The sequence below is a fragment of the Peromyscus eremicus genome, chromosome 4 (genome assembly GCF_949786415.1).
Source record: "Peromyscus eremicus chromosome 4, PerEre_H2_v1, whole genome shotgun sequence".
Taxonomy (NCBI): domain Eukaryota; kingdom Metazoa; phylum Chordata; class Mammalia; order Rodentia; family Cricetidae; genus Peromyscus; species Peromyscus eremicus.
Genome location: NC_081419.1, coordinates 124,447,969 through 124,469,238, shown reverse-complemented (window position 1 = coordinate 124,469,238; position 21,270 = coordinate 124,447,969). Strand labels below are relative to the sequence as shown.

The 21,270-nt window shown below is 49.4% G+C and overlaps 1 protein-coding gene across 2 annotated transcripts; it reads right to left on the bottom strand.

The window, feature by feature from the left end:
- Window positions 1-127: 127 nt before the first annotated feature.
- On the bottom strand, window positions 128-16,351 carry Sdcbp2 (syndecan binding protein 2). 2 transcript variants are annotated; one of them, XM_059259654.1, is made up of 9 exons: window positions 16,142-16,351; window positions 10,621-10,693; window positions 10,309-10,378; window positions 9,478-9,578; window positions 3,982-4,140; window positions 3,219-3,394; window positions 2,967-3,138; window positions 858-949; window positions 128-598 (listed from the first exon to the last, which is right to left on the bottom strand). In XM_059259654.1, the coding sequence occupies exons 1-9, from the start codon at window positions 16,210-16,212 to the stop codon at window positions 544-546; spliced, it is 969 nt and encodes a 322-aa protein (XP_059115637.1). In that variant the 5' UTR covers window positions 16,213-16,351; the 3' UTR covers window positions 128-543. The 2 variants fall into 2 exon arrangements, with proteins under 2 accessions (XP_059115637.1, XP_059115638.1); XM_059259655.1 differs by having other exon boundaries at window positions 10,639-10,693.
- Window positions 16,352-21,270: the final 4,919 nt, after the last annotated feature.

Sequence of the window (21,270 nt, the reverse complement as noted above, 5' to 3'; positions counted from 1 at the left end):
ACAGACCGCTGCTCTCAGAGGCATGCATATAAGGCCTTGGCCTGGTCTCTGTCCAAAAGCAAAAGCAGCCCTGGCATGTCATGGGTCCAGTGATTCTGGAATTTCCAGGAACTTTCATAGAAGGGGCTGTGTTTAAAATCCACTCTTTATTCAAAAGACAGTAAAGGGTTACACAAGTAATCTATATACAATCTGTGACAAAGATCAGTGAAGGAAAAGAACACATGAGGAATTCCTCTGTCAAGTCAGGTGGCTGACTTTCTAGAAGAGGCAAAAGTCTGCAGAGGAACCCAGCTGCCTTCAGGGACATTCTGCCGTTCTGCCTAAGTGCCCAGCAGCTAGGGTACAGAGAACCTCAGTCCCTCCTGTACCTCAGCATAGCGAGGAGTCAGGATCCAAGGAGGCCTGGAAACAGCAATGACAGACTCATCCAATATGCGTCCACCTGGGACATGACCCCTGCAGTACCCAGACCCAGGCAGCAAGCCAGCTGAGGACTGCTGTCTGCTGCAGGATGGCGGGAGGTCTGGGCTGCCCGTGACTTCAGATGTCTGGAATGGAGTGGTCCATGGTGTGGTGAAGCAGCAGTGGGGACAACCTAGAGAGAGCAACAGTGACAGTGGCTGAAACTGGCCCCTGTTCGTCCTTCGTCCCACCCCAGTCTGTGCACCCCACAGGGGCTGCGTTCAGCCCCCACTTCTAAGGACTTCAAGCCATGAGACGCCACTGGCCACCATGAACTGGAGAAAAGTCGAAGATAGAGCAGACCAGACCCGTGCTCTGGGTCAGCACTGAGGCTGCCAGGGCGCAGGAGGTGGACAGGAAGCAGAGTGCAGGGGTCGGGTTAACAGCCTTACTTTTTGACCATATGCTCGTAGATCACAGTGGGGATGATGGTCAGTGTGACGACATTTCCGGCTGTGGTCAGAATCTCTGTAATCTTTTTGTCCTAAAGAGGAGGAGAGTGACTGGTCGTCTTGAGGAACAGGAATAGCACTGCCACCTCAGCGCGGCTGTTGCTAGAGGACACCACCTACACCTCACACCTGCCCGCAGCGGCTGGCTGCAGGACCCTGGACATCTCAGGTGGGGTATTGTTGCTCTCATTTGAGATTGGCAGGGTCACAGGAGCATGGCACTGGCCTCCCATTCTTGCAGGCCAGCCTTGTGGGCCTTACAGCACTGCCCCACGAATGTGATTCTCCTGTCTCTGCCAACTTCGCTGGCCCCAGTTACACTGAGGCTCCTGTGGGAGACACTGGGTCCACCTGGGTCCTCAGACTCCCGCTGGCTCACCAGCCGGAGCCAGCCACATGAGTCCTCTCCCACAGCTCACCGACTAGTAAGAAAAGCTTGTAGAAACTGCTTAGATCCTGAAGAGAACAGACAAGCTCCATGCGGACGGTGTCCACCAGTTGAATGACTACCGTTGTGAGAAAGGGCCTCTGGTCCCTGCTCAGCTCCTGGTGACCATCGTTTTGCATATGTACAGAATCTGGTTCTGTGCTTTCTTAGTTGTTCCAGAATAAATGGGAGAAGAGATGTCCCATAGGACTAGTGATGGCCGCAAACTTTGAAAGATACCTGACTTCAGAAAGAGTAACTACTAGGCACTGCTCAAGAGCACAGACCTAGTACCTGAGGGTCTCATGGTGCCATAGCTAGGTGGAGTAACCTGTAAGGTCGGTGATGCCTTGGGCCATCTGTGCAGCTATGTGAACCACATCCAAGCATGGCTACTCTTAGAGTTAGGAATGGACTGTCGTCTTTTCAAAGAAGCAATCCCTAGCTGCTCAGGAGTGGCATTACTGCACTCAGCTTTTCAAGCATAGACTGTGGTGGCCTTTTGCCCGGTATGCTTGACCACAGAGAAATGGGAGAGGATTCACCAGGAGGGATCTCAGACACAGGAAGAACTTCCTGATCACAGTAGTACAGCCACCAGAATACGTCTCCCCAGAAGGTGAAGGGAGACTGCCAGGGACAAGGAAGCAGACACGTGACTGGAGTGGCTTATGCCCTGTGGTGATCATTTATCTGTGTCCCCCAATAAAATTTATCTGAGAATCAGAGGATAAAGGTCAGCAGCCACTATTAGTAAAAACCATAGAGACCTGGAGGTCTGTATAGACAGGCAGTGACAAGGAAGTGAGGTAGTCAATGAGAGGGCAGAACAGCAAGGCAATAAAGGTGTGGGTAGACAGGAAGTAACACACATTTGGAAGCTGCAGAGTTGGTGAGTTAAGGTTGGCTGGTGGCTTCTCCGATCTGTAAGGCTTTCACTCCTATATTTGGCTCCGTGTTTTTTATTTAATAAGACCACTTAGAAATTCGTCTACAATGCCCACTGTGGAGTGAGATGCCACCACCTGCCCCATGAGCACTAATGGGTGGAGAGGCACTCCCACGGTAGCAGCATGAATCAGGACTGAGTTGCTCTCACTTGTTCAAGTCTCAAACCACAGCTCCTTACTGCCCATTCCCAGAAGACACCCCTCTTCCCACATCTACAGCATGGGCCTAAAGCCGCTGTGTACCTTCTTGGTTTGTAAATAGAGGATTTACCTACCCTCCCTAAATAAGCCAAGGCCAGCAATGGATTTCCAAGTCACAGTTTTCTAAAGGGAGCCTCATTACTGAACGTGATTAGCATCCAAAGAGAAGCGCCACACAGAGGAGGAGGTGTCCCTCTGGCCAGCAGCCATCTGGGGATCCCGTGTCCTCGCACATTATGATACCCCTCTGGCACATCTTGCATGTTAGCGAATTCTTACTGGGCACTTACTCATTCTGATTGACAACTGCTCAGAGCTCCACAAACACGTCATACTGAAGTCCCCGTCTACCTTAGGATGGGGGTGTTGAGGCTCTGGCAGGTTCTACAGCCTATGCAGACAGGAGCCATCCCACCCCCACACCATCTCCACAATGCCCGCATTTCCTGGCAGAGCTACGCCACTGCCTACCTTTAGCCCAATGATGTTCTGTCCGTTCACCTCACACACGTAGTGGTTGGTGAGAAGTCCATTACGGGCTGCGGAGCTTCCCTTTACCACGGATACAATCTTCCCCTTCTTGATGAAAAATCCAACTTGGCCTGAGCTGTCCTTGTGCATGGTGACAGTCCGCTGGAACGGCCTGGTAGAGAGTGACGGTAAGCTGGGCTTGTGGGTGTGGCTGGGGCCAAGCAGGGAGGATGCTGGGACCTGGCTACTGACCTGTCCCGAACAATCATGACAATCTTCTCCGCGGATGCCTTCTTCAGTGCTTTGTGAGCTTTGTATGTGCTCCACCCAGCACAGTCACACCCGTCAATCTGCAGGATCTGGTCCCCAAAGCGCAGCCCCACGAGGGATGCAGGGGTGTTGGCCTGGACCAGCTGCACAAAGAGCCCCTGGGAAACAAGACTCCAGAGTCAGCACCCCTGGCTGCCTGTCCCAGGCCCCTCCTTTCAGATGTTCATTTCCCCTACCCTGTGAGCTTAGAGTGTAGTGGGACCTAAGGTCTGCAGGGGGATACACAGGTTACCCCTATTTTCCTGGAGGAGGAAACACACCAGACCACACAGAGTCCACTGAATCAGGATTTCAGCATCACAATCAATTCTCCTGTATCACCCTTCCCAAGGGCATCATCTGGCTGGCTTTCTCTACAGTCATCAGGAAGCCAGACCCAAGGGCGTTGGGGTATAGGAAACAGGGGCTCTGAGTAGAAGGAGCCTTGTATGGGACTTAAAGAGGATCCTGCTGCAACTAGGCACAGCCTTGAGGCCTCGGGTATTATGGTGCCTGCTTGGAACCTTCCTTACTGTGTACAGAGACTCCCTGAGCCCTGGAAGGGGAGGCCCTTAAACTCTACGTCATCTCAGACTGCCGGGCAACTGTCCCAAAAGGGAGCTTGGATCCCTGGGGCTGTGACAAGTGCTATTTAGCACCAGAGAGGCACGCTGTCCTCCTGGGGTCCGCCACCGATCTTGCTTACCTTGTCAACAGCCTGCAGGCGCAGTCCAGTCTTGCCACGCTCGTCCTTGCACAGGTGGATCTCACGCATGCCAGGCTTGATCTCTGCACGCAGCACACCCAGGTTGTTCCCAGAGACTGGTGCTGCCACCTGGCCAGGCCCAGGGCTAGTGACCACCATCTGCAAACACAGGCGGGGGAGGGTGGTCAGCCAGGCACCTGGGGCCCAAGCCTCCAGGGTCTCTGGGTTCTAGGAAGGGATGAGTAAGAGGATGGAACAGTCCCTGGGTTCCACACACAAACACTCTTGGCAGAGGCTGAGCGGGAATGGAGCTCGATGATGCCACTAGAGGGCGTCAAAATCCATACCCCAAAACTCGAGAGGAAAGGGAAAGGAAGCCAGGCTTAGGAAGGGGTCCCTTTATTTTCCAAAGGAAATGAATGTCAAGAAGAGATCCACTTAAAACAAAGACATTTCACAGCAAGTAATGAGCCATGGGAAATGAAAGGCTAGTTTTGACTTTGTCTGGAACCAAGAATAAAAATTAACAAATGATTTCTCCTGGGAGACAGAAGAGAAGGACGTCCAGTCTCAGGCACAGGACAGTGAGGCAAGAAAATAGAAAAAGGCACACAGGACAGGAAGGAGATATAATTACTCCTGTTGATAAATGGCATGATGGTCTACTAGAATATCCACAGAAATCTAAAAAACAAATTGCTACCTATAAGTAAATACATACAAACATTCGAGGTCCTAGAATTCAATGTCAGCATATAGAAATCAACTGTGCTGGGCATCTGTAGTCTTAGCTACCAATAAGGCTGAGGCAAGAGGATAACTTGAACCCAAGAGCTGGAAGTCACTCTGAGCAAGACACAACTGTGTTTATCTACACTCTGACCAAAAAAAAAAAAAAAAAAAAAAAAAAAATGGAGGGGAGCAGGAGAAATGAGATATGTATGAATCTAACAAGACATGTGCAGAAATTGTGTGAGAAAAATCCTGATAAACATCCACAAAGACCTAAGCAAATAGCTTTCCAGTATGCACACCCTGGAAGAGCTAGCAAAGCTGTTGACTCCTCAGGCCAGTGCACAGACACAGCACATTTCTATCAACATCCTCCAAGCTGTTTTGGTAATGCAGGTGGGATAATCTAGCTTAAGGTAGAAAGGCAATGGGATGTGAATAGTGAAACTGATTCCGACAAAAAGAACAAAATGTGAGGAACTGCACAGACACATCAAGGTTTCTCTTGCCACAGTACCCAAGGCAATAGGTACTGGACACCTCAGTCAACAGCCAACTAGGAACTCCAGAGAGAACCTTACCATGGAGAGGACAATTGCTTTGTGGCAGAGCTCAAGATCAGTCGGGATATGGGGCTATCTCAACAAGATTCACTGCAGCAATTGATGGCTGGGGGAAAAATAGGAACTATGACGTAGGAACCTTCTCTGCTGGTGGCCATGGCAGAGGAGCAGCAGGTGGCAATTGAAGTTCAGGTGTCAGCCCACCAGCAGGAAACTCCCTGATGGCTGAATCTCGGATAGGCAAGGTCCCAAGATCACAGGCCCCAGAATGTCTTTTGCTTCTGCTGTGCCTTTACCTGTTTGCTGATGCTCTTTCTTTGGTATCTGGCATGGTATGAATGGGGGTGGGGAGATCCCCACTGCCTGTAATGTAGTGTGCTTATATCATGGAAACATCCCGTACTACTGAGTATTTTTACCTGTGGATTATTATGAAGATGATTTCTTCCTAAGCTGTACTGTCTAATTATTAATAATAATGTTAGTTTAAATAGAGTTTTGATGATAAAAAAATAAAACAAGGAAGTGTCACACAGCTAGAACACATGAAGGAGCTGTATAGACTGTGGCTTAGGTTAATGATTAAGAAAAACAATTGAGTCCCAGTAGGCCAGCTAGTTTAAATTCTTTTAATCTTAGTGTTAGGAGATGTGTTCAGGTTTTAGAGTGCATCATGGGTGAAACAAAGCTTTGAAAATAACTCAAAGTTAGACTAAGATGTTTTGTCAAATAGCTTTGAGGTGAAAAAAACAAGAATCAAGAGAATTAGGAGGAGAACATCAAGAGAGTTAGAAGGAGAAGGAAAACATCAAGAGAGACAGAAGGGACATTTCTGGATAGAGATAAGAAAAAAGAATATACAACACAGAATAAAGAACACAGAAAAATAAAGAAGGATACCATCAAGAGAGAGTGTGAGTGTCCTTTTCCCTAACCCCCTCAGATAAAAAAAAGTCTAGTACGTGCCGAATCTGTGGATTTCCCTTTGAACCCTGTGCTGCTGGAGGCTGGTTCCCCCAGGCAGCAATATTTTTCCAAAAATCTATTCAAGTTTAATTATAAAGTTGTCTTAGTGAGGGTTTCTATTGCTGTGACAAAACACTATGACCAAAAAGAAAGTTGGGGAGGAAAGGGTTCACTCTGCTTACACTTCCATATAGCTGTTCATCACCTATTATCAAAGGAAGTCAAGACAGGAACCCAAACAAGGCAGGATCCTGGAGGTATAAACTAATGGAGGGGTGCTGCTTACTGGCTTGTTTCACAGGGTTTGCTCAGCCTGCTTTCTTATAGAACCCAGGACCACCTGCCCAGGGATGGCACCACCTACCATGGGCTGGGCCCTCCCCATTGATCACTAATTGAGAAAACACCTTATAGATGGATCTCATAGAGGCATTTCCTCAACTGAGGCTCCTTCCTTTCTGATGACTCTAGCTTGTGTCAAGTTGACACAAAACCAGTGTGTACAAAAGTCAAATGTAGCCGGGCGGTGGTGGCGCACGCCTTTAATCCCAGCACTCGGGAGGCAGAGCCAGGCGGATCTCTGTGAGTTCGAGGCCAGCCTGGACTACCAAGTGAGTCCCAGGAAAGGCGCAAAGCTACACAGAGAAACCCTGTCTCGAAAAACCAAAAAAAAAAGTCAAATGTAAAACAAAACTATAGCAATTTCAGAAGAATGTAAAAGAGAAAATCTTTAGGACCTAGGGCTTGAAGGAAAATTCTTTTTTTTTTTTTTTTTTTTTTTTTTGGTTTTTCGAGACAGGGTTTCTCTGTGTAGCTTTGCGCTTTTCCTGGAACTCGCTTTGGAGACCAGGCTGGCCTCGAACTCACAGAGATCCGCCTGGCTCTGCCTCCCGAGTGCTGGGATTAAAGGCGTGCGCCACCACTGCCCGGCTGTAGGAAAATTCTTTAGACAGGAAATCCAAGAAAAGAAAGAGGAAAATATGAAAAAATATACTTGACCTCATCAAAACTAGAGGCATTTCCTCTGCTAAAGACTCTGTCAAGGAGATAAAGAGCTAAGCCGAGGAGGACTGGGAGATGGTATTTACAACCCATGTTATCTGATGATGATCTCAGATTATAAAGTGTAGTCACTAAACTCGACCTTTAAAAGTCTAATTAATATGCACGAAATGAGGCCCGTGATGTGGCTTAGTCAGGAGGGTGCCTGCCTAGCATGCTAAGGCCCTGGGTTTGATCCCTAACACCACACAAACCAGGTGCAGTGGCACACATCTGTAACCCCAGCACTTGAGACATGGAAGCAGGGTGGGGGTGGGGGGGTGTCAGAAGTTCAAAGCCACCCTCAGCTATACTGAGTTTGAGGACAGATAGGGCCAGATCTTGTCTCAGGTGGTGGGGACATAATAAGATATACCACACTACTAGCCATTAGGAAAATGCAGATGAAGACTTGTCATAACTAGTGATGACACTGAGTGCTGGTGAAGACACCAGGCATTTGGCACCATTGTCAGGAGAGATGAATGCACAACCCCTCCAGAAAATAGCCTGACAGCTGCCTACAAATGCAGATTTATCACATTGTGTAACAACTGCAAATTCCAGCCCGTTATGCCAAAAAGGAAATTTGTATCCATACAAAAGCCTTTACACAAGAGCTCTGTGTGTAATAGTAAGAAACTAAAATTACCCTTGGCAGGTAAGAAGTGGCAGCTATGCACACATGAGATCCTGAATTCAGATTCTCAGAACCCACATACAAAGCTGGGTATGTGACCACGCATCTGTCATCCCGGTGCTGGGGAGCTGGGGAGACAGAGACAGGAGGATCCCTGCCATTCATTACCCAGCCTGGCTCAACCAGGGAGCTTCAGGTTCAGTGAGAGACCATGTCTCAAAAAATAAGGTGGGGAGGGATAGAGCAAGACATCAACCCTAGTCTACACACACACACACACACACACACACACACACACACACACACACACACAAACACACACACACCCCAGACATACAACTAACACATGCATAGAACACCCTAAAAGAGTCATACTTTCTGGTTTCCATTTATACAACATTCTAAAGTAAAATTCTACAGACAGAAACCAAGGCTGGGAGTGTGACACAGTGGTGGAACAAGCTAACACCCATGAGGTCCCTAATACTGCCAAAGAAGTAAAAAGAAAGGGGGGAGGAAGGGTAAGCAATGGAAGAAAGAAAAAGAGGAGAAGGTTACCAGGGACTGGGGAGGGCTGGAGGAGGGAGCAGGTGTGACCACGAAGGGGTGGGAGAGCTTCCTGGGGAGGGATGGTCCTGCCCAGAGCTATAGACACTCCACTAGCGTAAATTATTCGTCCTGCTACTGTTCTGTGGTTATGGAGGCAATACTGGTAAAATAGACTTCCTGTCTGTGCAAGTTACCGGGAGCCCTACTATTTAAACACAAAAAAGTTGAGAACACTGAAAGTAATTACAATAACAAAAATTGTTGAGTTTGGAGCTGGCTCAGCAATTAAGAGCACTTGTTGCTCTTGCAGAGGACCCAGGTTTGATTCCCAGCACCTACATGGAGGTTTACAACCTTCTATAACACCAGTTCTAGGGATCTGACACCCCCTTCTGGCTTCTTCAGGTACCAACCACACATGTAGTGCACATACATACAGGCAAAACAAGAATATACATAAAAATAAAATAAATCTTTTTCAAAAACATTCAAGAAGCCGGGTGGTGGTGGCTCATGCCTTTAATCAGAGCACTCAGGAGGCAGGGGCAGTGTGTCTACAGAGTGTGGTCTACAGAGCACTAGGAACTATCCAGGACAGTCAGAGCTATACAGAGAAACCCTGTTATAAGAAAACCAACAGCAACAACAACAAAAAATCCAGGAGTAGTGGTGCATGTCTTTAGTTCCAGCACTTGGAAGGCAGAGGCAGGTATCTATCTCTATGAGTTTGTAGCCACCTGGTCTACATAGTCAGTTCCAGGCCAGCCAAGGCTACATAGTGAGACCCCATGTCAAAGAGAAAAAAAAAAAGACACTCATCATAATTTAGGGTGAGTGCATTTGGGTCCCAATTGCTGTTATAAAGAATGACTGGGTTGACAATATATCCATACACACACACACACACACACACACACACACACACACACACACACACCTTTTTAAATGGCAAGACCAAGAGGTAGGATGTTTAGTGGCCACCTGAGGCAGGGGACAAATACCTACATTGTCGCCATCTGGAATCTGAGGCAGGCTCTCCTGGACTTCTTGGCTAGAGAGGGACAGCCCCATATAACTCTCCAGTTCCGCCAAGTTTGGGTACAACTCTGATGGCAAAGAAGAGACAAGAGTCACTCAGGGGCTTGTGCAGAGCCACCTTGGCTGGCCCAGGGCCACGCATTTTCCGTGAACCTGGAAACTTCAACCACACCCTGATCCCCTGACCATGCTGTGTGTCCCGGGGATGCTTGCCAGTGGCACGGGCCAGCTCTGCCCAAGGTTCGAAGCACCTTCGTCTCGCAGTAGCCTCAGACACTGAGTCTCTCCTATACCCTGAGGCACTCAGTTCAACTGCTTTGACAGCTGACACAAAGCCAGAGGAGGTGCGGGACTACCAGAGACCACAGGCCATGGTGGATGGCAACTCGGGGAGACCGCAGAGCACCGAAGGGGGAACCGTGGGCCCTAGTTTAAGCTTCTCTCACAGGACTGGCTCAAGATTGCTATGGGCTTCTCTAAGGGCTACCTCAAAATCTGGTCTCCCCAGACGGTCTGCCTATGGTGGCACCAAATCAGGCAATTTCTGCCTCACACGTCAATGTTTCCTCAAAGGGGGAAGGTTAATTATACATGAGTCCCACAAAGTGACAGGTGAGAAGCGGGCATCGAGATGTGGCCAGAATGCTGGGCCACGTTCTCAGAGTCAGTACATGGCACACCCAGGAGAGGCGGGCCTGCCCGGGGTCAGGGGCCTCACGTTGCCTTCCATGGTGAGAGACCCAGCAATGCTGGGCTGTGTGACGGAGCTGTCATGATGCTGGGGTCAGGTTCACTCACCTGAAAGTGGGGGTGCAGAAGCCATCGGGGCTGACGGAGTGAGCATCCTGGGTGAGGCTCTGGCTTGGGCCTAAAAAGAATGTGAAATGTTGCTCAGCTGTAGCTGGGACTCTTGGATCGTTCAATCCCCAAAGGGGTCGCCACCCACAAGTTGAGAGCCACTGCATCAGCCTCTGCACTGTGTCCCAGGGCTTCCAAGGAATTCCCAAGGACTTCCAGTACCCAGCATCCCCCAAGACAAGCCTTAGTTACTAAGGTTAATTCCCAAGGTCACGATAAGGGACTCTAGGCAGATGGAGACTAGTTCCTTACCTGGATGACTTGGCTCACCTTCAGGTCCTCCAGAGATGGGTATAGGACAGACATAACTGCTCCTTGAAGCACCCTGCAGAGCAGAGAGGGTGAGGAAGGATGAGGATGCTGCTCCTATCTGCATCCAGAAAGGCTTCAAGGGTGCTGGCTGAGATGATCCAGCCTCACAGACTACTCCAGTCAGGACTTGACCACAAAATCCTAAATTTTCTTTGGGTCCCTATAAGATTACCAGTGCCCCCAATCAGCAGGAAGTAGCCTAAAAAACTATGCTCGAATTCCCAAAAAATGGATTATGGATGTTTGTCTTTGTTTAGAATGTTGGTTACAAATTGTTGTGGATAATGGTCAGGAAAAAAGCTAAACAAAGGAAGATTAGATTTAGGGTTATTTTGAAAAGAAAAAAGGGGAAATGCTGTGGGATAATGCTCATGTACACTGTAAAGATTTGTCACTCCTATTGGTTTAATAAGATGCTGATTGGCCAGTAGCCAGGCAGAAAGTGTAGGTGGGGCGACCAGACTAGGAGAAGGCTGGGAAGAGGAAGGGAGAGGCAGAGTCTCCAGCCAGACACCGAGGAAATAAGCAAGATGAGAATGCTGCACTAAGAAAAGGTACCAAGCCACATGGCTAAACACAGACAAGAAGTATGGGTTAATTTAAGCATAAGAGCTACTTAGTTATATGCCTGGGCAACAGGCCAAACAGTTTACAATCAATACAAGCCTCTGTGTGTTTGTTTGGGACTGAATGGCTGCGGGACCAAGCGGGACAGAAACTTCCTACACCTATCTTTCTGAAAAACGGTAGGACAGCTGCTCCTGCCCCTGTGCCCCACAGCACTCTACGATCAGCAGCAGGAGTTACCATCCCATTTCAGAGATGAAGAGCCAGGATTTACACCAGTCTGTCTGTTTCAAGCTCAATCTCCACCCACAAAATTCCACATCTGACTGACCCTGGACCTTAGAAACCAAACCTAGTGGGCCATCCAGGATGTACCTACTAGAACAGACAGGGTCAAGGGCCATGTGTCAAAGGTCAGATGAACTATGAGGTTTCCTCATCTGGTTCAGCAGGTGCACATGGAGCAGCTGCTGCATACCAGGTAAGGCTGGGAGCTGGCACAGCATCACTCACAACTATAAGCAGGTTGGGACTTAGCATTTAAACAGAAAGGCAGGAGACTCTAGAAACCCTCCCAATTCCTTTCATCCTGAGTATTTCAGCTCCACAGTCCACCAGCTGTCTTAGGGTTATTGTTGCTGTGATGAAACACCGGGACCAAAGCAACCTGGGAGGAAACGGGTATACTTCGCTCACACTTCCATATAACTGTTCATCACCAAAAGGAACTCAAACAGGACAGGAACTTGGAGGCAGGAGCTGAGGCAGAAGCTATGGAGGAGTGCTGCTTATTGGCTTGCTCCCCATGGCATGCTCAGCCTGCTTTCTTGTAGAATCCAGAACCACCAACTGAGGGGTGGCAGAACCTACATCAATTAAGAATATGCCCCACGGCCCTGCCTATGACTGGATCTTATGGAGGCATTTCCTCAATTGAGGTTCCTTCTACTCTGGCTTGTGTCAGGTTGACATAAAAACTAGGTAGTACAATTGACCCCTTGACAACTTGACACACAAACACATCACTTAGTAAGCAACACTCTGTGTTCTTTCTCAGGCCCAGGCCAGAACTTCACCTGGGATGCCCACTCTGTTGACCCCGATGGCTTCTGCACCCCCACCTTCAGGAGAGTGAGCCTGACCCCAGTGTCCATACCATGATAGCCCCAACTCCTTTCTTGTTGTCCTCATTAATTAATATTAATACTACAATCAGTCTTTACAAATCCAAACACTTTAAAAGTTCAGTCTCTTTAAAAATCCAAAATCTCGTTAGAAATTCAAAGTCTCTCAGCTGTGGGCTCTTGTAGCATCAAAAACAAGTTAGATCCTTCCTTACTCCACAGAGAAGAGCTGAGTGGTGGTGCTATTGCATGGCACACTGGAGGCCCTGGGTTCCACTCTGGCACCACAGTCCTCTCCCCTACAAACACACAAACTTGGGGCACTTAGTATAACCCTGCTCCACAGGGAGGAGGAACAGATGGTACAGGGGTACTGCACACACACACACTTCATCATCCCGCCTGAGAATCTGCAGCACCTCTAAGCGAGGTGTTCAAAGCAGCTCAGACTATCAACCTCTTAAAAACACGCCATTCCCTCCCTAGGTGAACTGTCCAGGGGGAATTTGCCCTTCTGGGTTCTTCCCTTCACAGTAACTCCTGGCTCTGTCATACTTCCTGCCCTCTGCGAGGCAGGCCACTCCAGCTAGATACCCCACCCTACCTCCCTGTCACCTCCCCCTTGCTGGACCCGCCTTCTAGGGTAAAGGTCACTGCCCTGTCACACTGGGCCCTGTCACCAGGGCAGGCTCTGAGCTATACAGCCACCTTGAACTTTGCAGTTACCCCATGACTTTCCAGCTCACTGCCACTATGAATGGTCAAGGTATGTCCTTCTTGCCCACATGTAACAGGAATGTCAGAGGTGACACAGGGAACTGATTAGGCTGTACCATGATGTGTGAAACCAGCCCCATGACCCTGTATGACCCACAGGCACTGAGGGCATTCTCATGAGTCACTTCTCCCTCTGTACTTGCTGCCCCAACCCATGTCCTTAACTACCACCCCCACCATCCTTCTCGTGTGTTATCAAGTCACCTCTCACCCATATCCCTGCCATACAGACCTCTTTCACTGTTCTGTCCCTCATTAGTGCCACAGCATCCCCTAAGTAGGCCATGGACTTCTTTTTCTCTGCTCCCCAGACGGTAGCCACCAGGCCTTTTACGCATGAGGCTAGGATGTTGTGGCTTTGCTTAAAGCCGCACCACCACCACCACCACCACCACCACCACCACCACCCCCCGCCCACCTTGGAGGCAGGAGCTGATGCAGAGGCTGTGGAGGGATGCTGCTCTCTGCTGCTCTCCATGACCCCCTCCTACCTTCAAAACCAGTACCACCTGGGTGACTCTTACACTGCCGTCCAGCTGCCAGCACATGGCACCACGCGGGCTGAGTCTAGAACACAGCGCTGGGTGCCGACTCTCAGGAGACACTTCCCAGACGTCACCTGACTAGTGCTGGTCTTTTTTAATCACCATTAGTTTCGCAGCCCCAGCTGACCAGCATCTATTGTCCCCGTAAAGTGATGGTTTTACTTCAGTGGTGCTGCTCTCTTACTAATCACAGCTGAGTCCTCAGCCCCAGCGGACCAGAACCGCAGATTCTTAATTCAAAGTATCAAACGGCCCCAACTGGGCCTTTGCTTCTCTCTGAAACTTCCCAAGCCAGGCCTCCATCATCTACACTGCTTTTGGCACTACCTTCTAATCTTCCAAGTTCTCACAACAGCTCACCAAGCTTTGAACACTCAATGGCTTCTCCAACCCAAAGTGCCAAAGCCCTTCCACAATCCTCCCCCAAACAACATGGTGAGGTAGATCACAGCAATATCCTAAGGGACCAATTTCTGCCTTAGTTAGGTTTATTATTGCTGTCATGAAACACTGTGACCAAAATCAACTTGGGGAGGAGAGGGTTTCTCTGACTTACATATTCTGAATCACAGTCCACTGAAGGAGGCCAAGGCAGGAACTGAAACTGAATGGGAACCTAGAGGCAGGAGCTGATGCAGAGGCCATGGAGGAGTACTGCTTACTGGCTTGCTCCTCATGGCTTGCTCAGCCTGCTTTCTTATAGAACCCAGGACCACCAGCCCAGGAGTGGCCCTACCCACAATGGGCTGAGCCCTCCGAAACCAACCACTAATTAAGAAAGAAAATACCCCACAGGCTTGCCTTCAGTCAGATCTTATGGAGGCATTTTCTCAGCAGAAGTTCCCTCCTCTCAGATGACCCTAGCTTGTGTCAAGTTGCCAGCACACACACACACACACACACACACACACACACGCCCCAGTAGCCCCCCTGGAACCTAGCCTGTATTTCCTAAAATGGCCCCCACGGGCTTCTTGAATCTTCCCTGGAATGAACTGGTGGCCCAAGGGCCAGATGTAAAGAAATTGTATTTGACCTTGCAGAATACTTAACAATTTGTTTGCAGATGCTACACTAAACAGATTCTGACTGATCCCGGAAAAGGGGGAAGCTTTGGCACCCAAAAGTGTCAACTAAACACCCACAGACTCCAGTGTGCACGGCCCTACCACTCTCCACTGTCTCTTACACCCAGGCCACTCTAGTCATTGGCATTGAGTTCCAACAGATTGCTTACCATTTTGACCTTACTCCCCAGTTCCACATCTTTCCATGTGCCTTTCCCCCACCCCTACTTTCAACCACTGCAACAAGGAAATACATTCAGATACTGGAATGGATGTCTCTCTCTTGTCTCTCAGCCTTAGAGTGGTAGTCCCCCTGTCTGGCATACTGTCTGGATCACAACCCCTGGTCCTTGCCCAGCTCATTCCTAATAATACTGAAGTCTAAAAACCATAAGATCTTTCTCATAGGAAGCCTGCTTTGGATGGGTGCACATTACAGTGCTCCCCCATGTCCTTACTCCTGTTGATTAACTAGTCTTGTAGTTCACTCTCCTTGTCCTGCTGTCTTATTAGACTGGGAGTCCCAGGAGGGCCTTCTCATTGGCTGCAGAGCCTCTCAAACCCTGTGCACAGAGGATAATGCAATAATATGCCAGAGGCAATATATTTGGTCCTTCCATCCTTCCCCTTGTAAAGCAGAGTTCTGGTATTTCAATATTATGCCCTTCTTAGAAATGGAACCAAGAACCAGAGGTCTAAATGCACCTTGTGAGTTGATTTGGTTTTTGTTTTTAATGTGCATTGGTGTTTTGCCAGCATGTCTGTATGTATGAGGGTGTCAGGTACCCTGGAACTGGAGTTACAGACAGTTATGAGCTGCCATGTGAGAGCTGGGAATGGAACACGGGTCCTCTGGAAGAAACAGCCAGTGCTCTTGACCACTGAGCCATCTCCCCAGTCCCCACCTTGTGTATCTTAATCCTGTGTAGTTCCTTAAATCTGAATTTAAGGAACTTTAAGATGATCACTCTAGGGGACCAGATCCCGAACCTGGTTCCTCCATGCTACTTGTCACATGTCTCTCCTAGACTAAATCATGTGGTGTGGCCTTTCTGCCATTCCCCAAAAGGATATAAAACTCAAAGACTTTCCCATGGCTCACACCTCCCCCGTTCTGTCTATGACAGCGGTCGCTCTAAGCTCTCTCTCTCTTAACGCAGTTCCTCCTCTCCAGATTTTGAGGGGAAGCCTCTCCTGTCCTTAATCACATTGTCTCTGATAGAAAACATCATTCCTTCTTAATGCTCTCCCTCGTCAAGGCCTGATCATGGCTCCTATGGTCTCAAGGATCTTTCTCCTAACAAAGCTCATCCCTGAAGGGTATTTTTGTGTAGGCTTCTTTCCAAACCCAACCAATCAACACCGCCCCCGCCCCACTCACCCATCTGCTTGCAGCTCTTCTCTGACATGAACCTGTGCTAGCATTACAAAATCTGAAAATAGGAAGTTCATTGCTAATTTGTACTGAAAAATATAAAAATTGACAAGGTAAGTCACATAGCCAGGACTCCTTCGTAGATGGGCTGTACCAGCTTCCCTGCGGCTCAAGTACCCAACCAGCCCTTTGCTGATTTTGTGTTGCCTGCCTGGCTGCTGGAGGAGACATGCTGTGGGATGTTCTGTATGTCAAATGTGTTTCTGATTAGTCAATAAATAAAACACTGATTGGCCATTGGCTAGGCAGGAAGTGTAGGCGGGACAAGGAGGAGAATAAAGCTGGGAAGTGGAAGGCTGAGTCAGAGACACTGCCAGCCGCCATGATGACAAACAGCATATGAAGATGCCGGTAAGCCACGAGCCATGTGGCAAGGTATAGATTTATAGAAATGGATTAATTTAAGCTGTAAGAACAGTTAGCAAGAAGCCTGCCATGGCCATACAGTTTGTAACCAATATAAGTCTCTGTGTTTACTTGGTTGGGTCTGAGGCTGTGGAACTGGCAGGTGATAGAGATTTGTCCTGACTGTGGGCCAGGCAGGAAAACTCAAGCTACAGAGACGGCTAGAGTTCTCGGTCCTAGGGTAGTCTTCAGGGCAAAAATGACTATCCTAAGACGAGAATTCCCAAGAGGAAGGGCGAGTATGATTCTAACCTTTTAGATCAGCTAAGGGAGGAGACCCCTTCACCTGGGACCTGCCCTACAGTGCACCCTCCAGGTGGCTTTTAGCCCCGAAATAACGCTCAGCAGTTACCATATACCAAATTATGCTTTGCCACCAAGAGTATGCACTGCGCATATACAAACGTAAGAGACCACCCTGTCTACCTTTTTCTAACAGTACAGCAATAGAAGAGATGCGTTCTGCAGCTGCCCTCTGAGAGAAAACAGGCCCAGAGACCCACTTCCTGGAAACTGCTTCCAGACTAAATCCCTTTCAGCACTGGCCTTACAAGGGGCGGTGCATATTCTTCTATTGCAGGCTGCTGTTCTTCCCCTCACTACATGGCGTCCTTGCCTGGGCAGTAACTCAAGGCGAACCCTGTAACCCGTCCCTTCTCTTTAGAAATAGGAGCAAGTAGACACAGACTCCGCACACTTCACGCACTGAGTAGCCGGGAGAGTCCCAACTATCCAGGGGACATCCTCTGTACGCCCCTACGTCACAGGGGTCCATGACCCGACCCGACCCGACCCGCCCCCACAAGCCGCCTACACACTGCTATTCTAAGGCTCGGAGCCCGGCCGGAAGCTGCGTCTCCCCTGTCGGCTACAACTCCTGCACAGAGATCCGGCTTGCCCACGTGCGGTGCCTACAGCGCACGCGCACCCAGCCTGCTCGCAGTAGGCTCCCAGGATGCCCCGCGGCTGCGGAGCTAGCAGGGTGTCCTGTTGTCGCCGTGTTGCGGATGGTGTGTGCTATTAGAGTGCACCCTGCTTCGGGTTTCCTTCAGGCTCCCGTATCCAGAGTCCAGCAATGCAGCAAAGGAGTACGGGTGGGGAAGACTACCCGGGCTCTCAGCCCTCCTCACGTGTACCCAAAGAGACTGAGCCGGTGGTTCTCGCGAGAGCCCCTTGTTGGGGTCGTAGCTCGTCACCCGGTTTGACTTACTCGGCACTAAGGCAGCGATAGATGGGAGAGCAGAGTTCACACGCGCTCCGCTGCTCGTTCCGAAAAGGAGATTTCCTCTCCCTTTAATTTAGAAGCGCCTTCAAAACCCTAGGTGTTGCTTCTGATGTCGCTCTCTCTCCCACGCTCTCGGGATTCTGGCATGGCCCTGACTCGACCTGCCCTGCTTAAAAATGCACCCCCACCACCCACCCACAGGCCCCAACCATCAGTGATGGAACCATTGGACATCTGCTGCCCAGGGAAGTGGACTTTGGCTGAGGGATCACTTTCCACGGAAAATCAGACTGATCGCCCTTTGTAAGGGACCTAGGCAATGGACTCCATGGGGTGCAGGAGACCTGCCTACGACCATGAAGGATGGAAAGTTTAAGCCAGTGAAAGTAGAGTGGGCTATTCCTGGATAGGGAGGCCCAGGCCTGAGTTCCACCTGCTGTTTGGATATTTCTTACCTTCAACAGATCATTTCAAACGATTTGCTGGTTCTGAAACTCAGCCTGCTAACCCATGCCTCCATGCTTTGGCACTACCGTTCCCTCTGTCTTGAATGCCCTCCACAGTTCATGTGGTGAAGTGTTCAGTTCTAAGCCTGCCTCTAAACCCTACACCCACACAACCCCCAAGGATCATCATTCTTCTGCCTAGACCACAGCATCTCATGTATTCCCTAGTCATTATTCATTCCCCAAATGTTTAGGAAGCATGAAGCTAGGCCTTTCGAATTTCCTGGATTGAAATTCCACCATGCTGTGTTTGTTTGCCTGTATCCTCACTAGCCAGTGTGAATTCCCAGGACCTCATAAAGTTACAAGAGAAAAGCAGACAGGGAAGAGAATTCTGAAACCTAGTGGGTAGCCATTTCCTCTCAACTGAAACAACATTCCCTCCTGGAGGGGAGTGAGAGGACTCGGGAACCTAAGGAAGCATCAGGACTCCAAGAAGCTCAGAGAGCTGGGATTCACAAAGCCCTCCTCACCCCCCATGGTTCTATAAGCACCAAACAATTGCCAGAGGAGAAATCTGCAGCCATTGCCCTTGCTGGGGTGGGCTCTTCTGTGATGCAGCTGCCTTTGAGTCCTAGGCTTCTCCAACCCCACTAAACGCCTTGGTTTACCACGGAGAGATGGCATCTTTTAGTTGCTCTGTCATTGGTTCTAAGGTGAACAAATGTTTGTTCACGTCTCCCCAGAAATGTCACCTGACACCTAGATAAACATTCTTCCAATTACCACCTGTAGACAGTCCTTGGGAGACTAACTGGGTGTAGAAAGGGAAACTGCAGCCCCCATGAGGTACACACACAGCAGTGTGACAATGGAAGGGTTTGTTCAGTGCCTACAAGTTGTTGTCGTCTTTGAAGGGAACCCATCCAGTCCTTGCTCCTGGAGGGACTACCACCTTTCAGATTTCCATCCCAAAACTTTCTACACCTCTTCATATTGTAAGCAATAATAACGCCCACAGCCTATCAGCAGGCCCTGTGGAATCAGCCCATCGGCCCCCATCTTTGAACTTAAAGAATGAGAACATTTTGTTCCAAACTGCTGGAGCTCAGGGACTCCCACTTGTTCCTGTGGACAACTCATCCATCCTTCAGAAAACAGAAGCGTGGGTTAATGCGGTGGAGTAATAGCTCCTGTAAGGCCAAATTAGCCCAGGGATCTGGTGAATCGGCAAGGAGGAGGCTGTTGCTAAGCCGCAAGCATGTGCCCTCTTCTTTCAGGACTGTACTGTGCCAGAGGGAACTGGACTCAGAAACTGCTGTTCCCCCAGTGAAGGGCTAGGGGAGGCAGAGCAGAAGCTTGGACTTTAGAGAGAGGCTCAATCTACTACCTGCTCTGGCTGTGAGAGCAAAGACCGGGCAAGGGCCTACGTCATTTCTTTTGTAATAACAGTAATAACACTTCACCACAGTTATCCAGGCATTAGACGATTATTTAAAAGAGATGCACATAGAGGACATTTAGCACAGTACCTAGCACAAATGGGCAACTCCATAATAGCTTTCTGCTCATCCCACATGCATTTATTAGCACCTCATAAGTCCAGGTACTCTTTGGGATGCCAGCAGTAAGAAGTGAGCAGGGGTTGGGGATTTAGCTCAGTGGTAGAGCGCTTGCCTAGCAAGCGCAAGGCCCTGGGTTCGGTCCTCAGCTCCGGAAAAAGCAAAATCATCACTCTTTGAGGTAGGGGCTTCGTATTGAACAGCTGGATTAAACCTTGCAGGCTGTGTCGGGTGGTGGGAAGAACTGGGGAGGAATACGAAGTGGGATGGAGAGAGAGCAGAGTGGCAGTACAAGCAGGGGAGCCTTGCTGTGGGGTGAGAGACACCTGAGCAGAAGATTAAAGGGCTGACTGGCTGGGCAAGAACACTCCAGGGAGCCAGTGCCACTGCACAGACCCTGAGGTAAGAGTGCCCTCCGTTTAGGGACACCTGACCCCCCAAGACTGAAGTTAGCTGTTCAAAGGACTCTATGGGAGGAAACCAGAGAAGTGGGGAGAAGTCCAGGTCCTGGAGGGCTTGAAGGTCTCGGTGAGGATTTGGGCCTTTCTTGAGAGAGAACCACTAGGGAAGTCTGAGCATCAGAGAGCCACCTTTGGCACCCCGTGGCTAAGGGCTGTGGGATAGATTAGAGTAAGGGGAGAGGAACAGAACAGTGCAGAAAAGCATTCATCCTTCAGACCCTGCCAGGGCCTGGGGTCAGGAAAGGAAAGCTTCGTTCCCATTTCATCCCAAGAGAGAAGCGAGTTTTTGAAAGGACTGCCCAGGAAGTCCTAGAAGACAGGACAACAGAGGCAAAGAAATGGTTGTGAGCAGGTCTAGTTTATATCTGTCCCAGCCAATATTCTGTTCTTACCTGCTGGCCAGATGCTCTGTATCCGTCTCCGGCCACTGCAGAGTCTCTTGGGATGTGCTGGTGGCCTGTGTGCCAGTTGGATCCCTGCTCCGGGAAGGGTGGTGCCCGCCCCTTGTTCAGCTGACTCACAATAAACTGGGATGGGCCCAGGTTAGGCTGTATGACTAGGTAAACAGAGCAGTCACCAGGCCCACATGAGGCCTTTGCCTTAGTCTAGATTCAGAGGTGGGGTTAAGGACACACAGATGATATGAGCTGTTGGAGAGATGGGAACAAACCAGGGCTACTTGGCCCTATGAGGAAGTCAGCACCGGCTGTGGAGGCCTCACTCCACTGATGGGGAAAGTCAGCTGACGGGAGAGCAGTGAGATAGATGCCCTGGGTTTTTTAAAGTCCATATTTTGTAACCTAGTATATTTCTTAGAAATGTATTACAATGAAGTCTCTGGATCCATCACTGTGTTTCTGGAAATCCCCAGATGCCTGACATTGGTTAAACGAGTCACCAATCTATAGAAGATGACAAAATTATTAAATCACTTAAGGAAGGTGCCAGAGGAAATGGGACTACGATACTAGTGAGA

Excerpts from the sequence above, each read along its gene's own strand:
- Sdcbp2 (XM_059259654.1), bottom strand. The coding sequence starts at position 16,212 with ATGAACTTCCTATTTTCAGATTTTGTAATGCTAGCACAGGTTCATGTC. Across the intron at positions 3,395-3,981 it reads GCCTGCAGGCTGTTGACAAG|GGGCTCTTTGTGCAGCTGGT; the intron begins GTAAGCAAGATC and ends CTTGTTTCCCAG. Across the intron at positions 950-2,966 it reads AGAACATCATTGGGCTAAAG|GACAAAAAGATTACAGAGAT; the intron begins GTAGGCAGTGGC and ends CCTCCTCTTTAG.